The sequence below is a fragment of the Entamoeba nuttalli genome, assembly GCF_000257125.1.
Source record: "Entamoeba nuttalli P19 unplaced genomic scaffold asmbl_5938, whole genome shotgun sequence".
NCBI lineage: Eukaryota > Evosea > Mastigamoebida > Endamoebidae > Entamoeba > Entamoeba nuttalli.
The window spans coordinates 1-1,635 of record NW_008577779.1 but is presented as its reverse complement, the minus strand read 5'-3'; the positions used below and the strand labels follow the sequence as shown (position 1 = coordinate 1,635).

The 1,635-nt window shown below is 26.9% G+C and overlaps 1 protein-coding gene across 1 annotated transcript; it reads left to right on the top strand.

Annotated features, from left to right (window-relative positions):
* Positions 1 to 240: 240 nt before the first annotated feature.
* On the top strand, positions 241 to 1,613 carry ENU1_143040 (hsp70 family protein; the record flags this gene model as incomplete). Its single annotated transcript, XM_008860386.1, has 2 exons — positions 241 to 1,551; positions 1,602 to 1,613. 2 exons carry the CDS (start codon positions 241 to 243, stop codon positions 1,611 to 1,613), a joined length of 1,323 nt encoding a protein of 440 aa, XP_008858608.1.
* Between the last annotated feature and the right edge of the window lie 22 nt (positions 1,614 to 1,635).

Sequence of the window (1,635 nt, the reverse complement as noted above, 5' to 3'; positions counted from 1 at the left end):
ATAAAATATTAAAACAATTGTACAATTAATTAAGGTGAATGTCATTCTGTGGTTATATTATTCTAAACGAATTTGACAACTGAAACATCAACAAATTAAAAGAAAAATCCTAAAATGATGTTTAATAAAAAAAGCATTATTTTTATATATAACTAGTAATAAGTAAAAAATGTTATAAAAATAATATTATTATCTAAACAAAAGAACTAAATAAAATAATAAAAAAGACAACATTACGTTATGACAGATAATCTTGTGATAATTGGAATAGATTTAGGAAGTGAAAAAATTGTTATCTCTAAGTGGGAGGGTGTTACACCTAATTTCTTAAAGCCATCAATAGAAAGTCGCTTTCAAGGGAGTGCTACTTATACCACATCATTCCAATTTAATGAAAAGAGCATACTTGATAATGAATTAAAGTTTCCAGAAAGAGTAATTCATCATGTTTGTCAATGGCTTGGAAATAGAAGACCAAGTATTATCAAAGGAAAAGAATGTGTTAATGGATGTTTTGATTGTGAACATTTTGGAGAAGTTCGTATTGAAGTTATTTTATCAATGATGATAAAAAGTTATTTAGACGAATTAAAAATAGATAAAATAGATCAAATGGTTATTAGTGTCCCTTATACATTTGGTTTTCTTGAAAGAAAACAAATTAATGAAGCAATGTCATTAATTGGATTTAATGATGTTGTTATTATTGGAGAAGATGTAGCATCAAGTGTATCATATTTATTTAATATGTATTGTATTAAAATTCTAGAAATACCAGGTTTTATTAAGCCATTAGTTTTATTAGATGTTGGGTCAAGTCATACATTTTGTCAGTTATGTATTTTTGATAGAAATAAAATTCTTTTGGTTTCAAGAAGAAGTATTGAATTTGGAGGACAGAATATTGATGAAGAATTAAGAGCTTTAGTAATGAATAAAATCAAAGAATTAGATGATGACGATGTAAAAGAATTTATGGAAGAAAATGGTGGTGATGAAAAAAAGATGAAAAGACTAGAAAGTAAAGTTCAACAGAGTTTAATTAAATTAAAGACATTATTCTGTAATGGTGGTGTGAATGAAGGAACACTTAACATTGACCTATCAAGTGAAGTAACCGCAGTCGTAGAAGTTACAATAGAAGATATGAATAAAGTGATGTCAAAAATACTTGAAGAGACAAAAAGAGTCATTGAAGAAGTTATAGAAGAAGGTAAGGATAAAATGAAGTCTATGGATATTGAAAATAAAATTCAGGAAGTTTGCATTATTGGGTCTTCTGGAAGAATTTCTCTTTATAGAACATTAATTGAAAGGATAGGACTAACTCCATTAATGGTTCTTGATAATGAGACATGCAATAGTTGTGGTGCTTGTTGTGTTGCAAAAAAACTTAGTATTAGTTCTGATGATATAGAAAAATATCAGAGTGATACAAATCCTGAAGAGTCTCAAAAAGTTCATTCAATTAAATTCTTTTATATTGACCGTTGGATAGAGAAAGGAGAATTTCAAATTAATGGACAAGAATATCCAGAAAATTCATTTCTAGTCGAACTTGGAGCTTTTCCAAATATTACACAAATACCTTGTAACGAAAGTTTAGAAATTAAATATAAAAATGAAATTATTCTT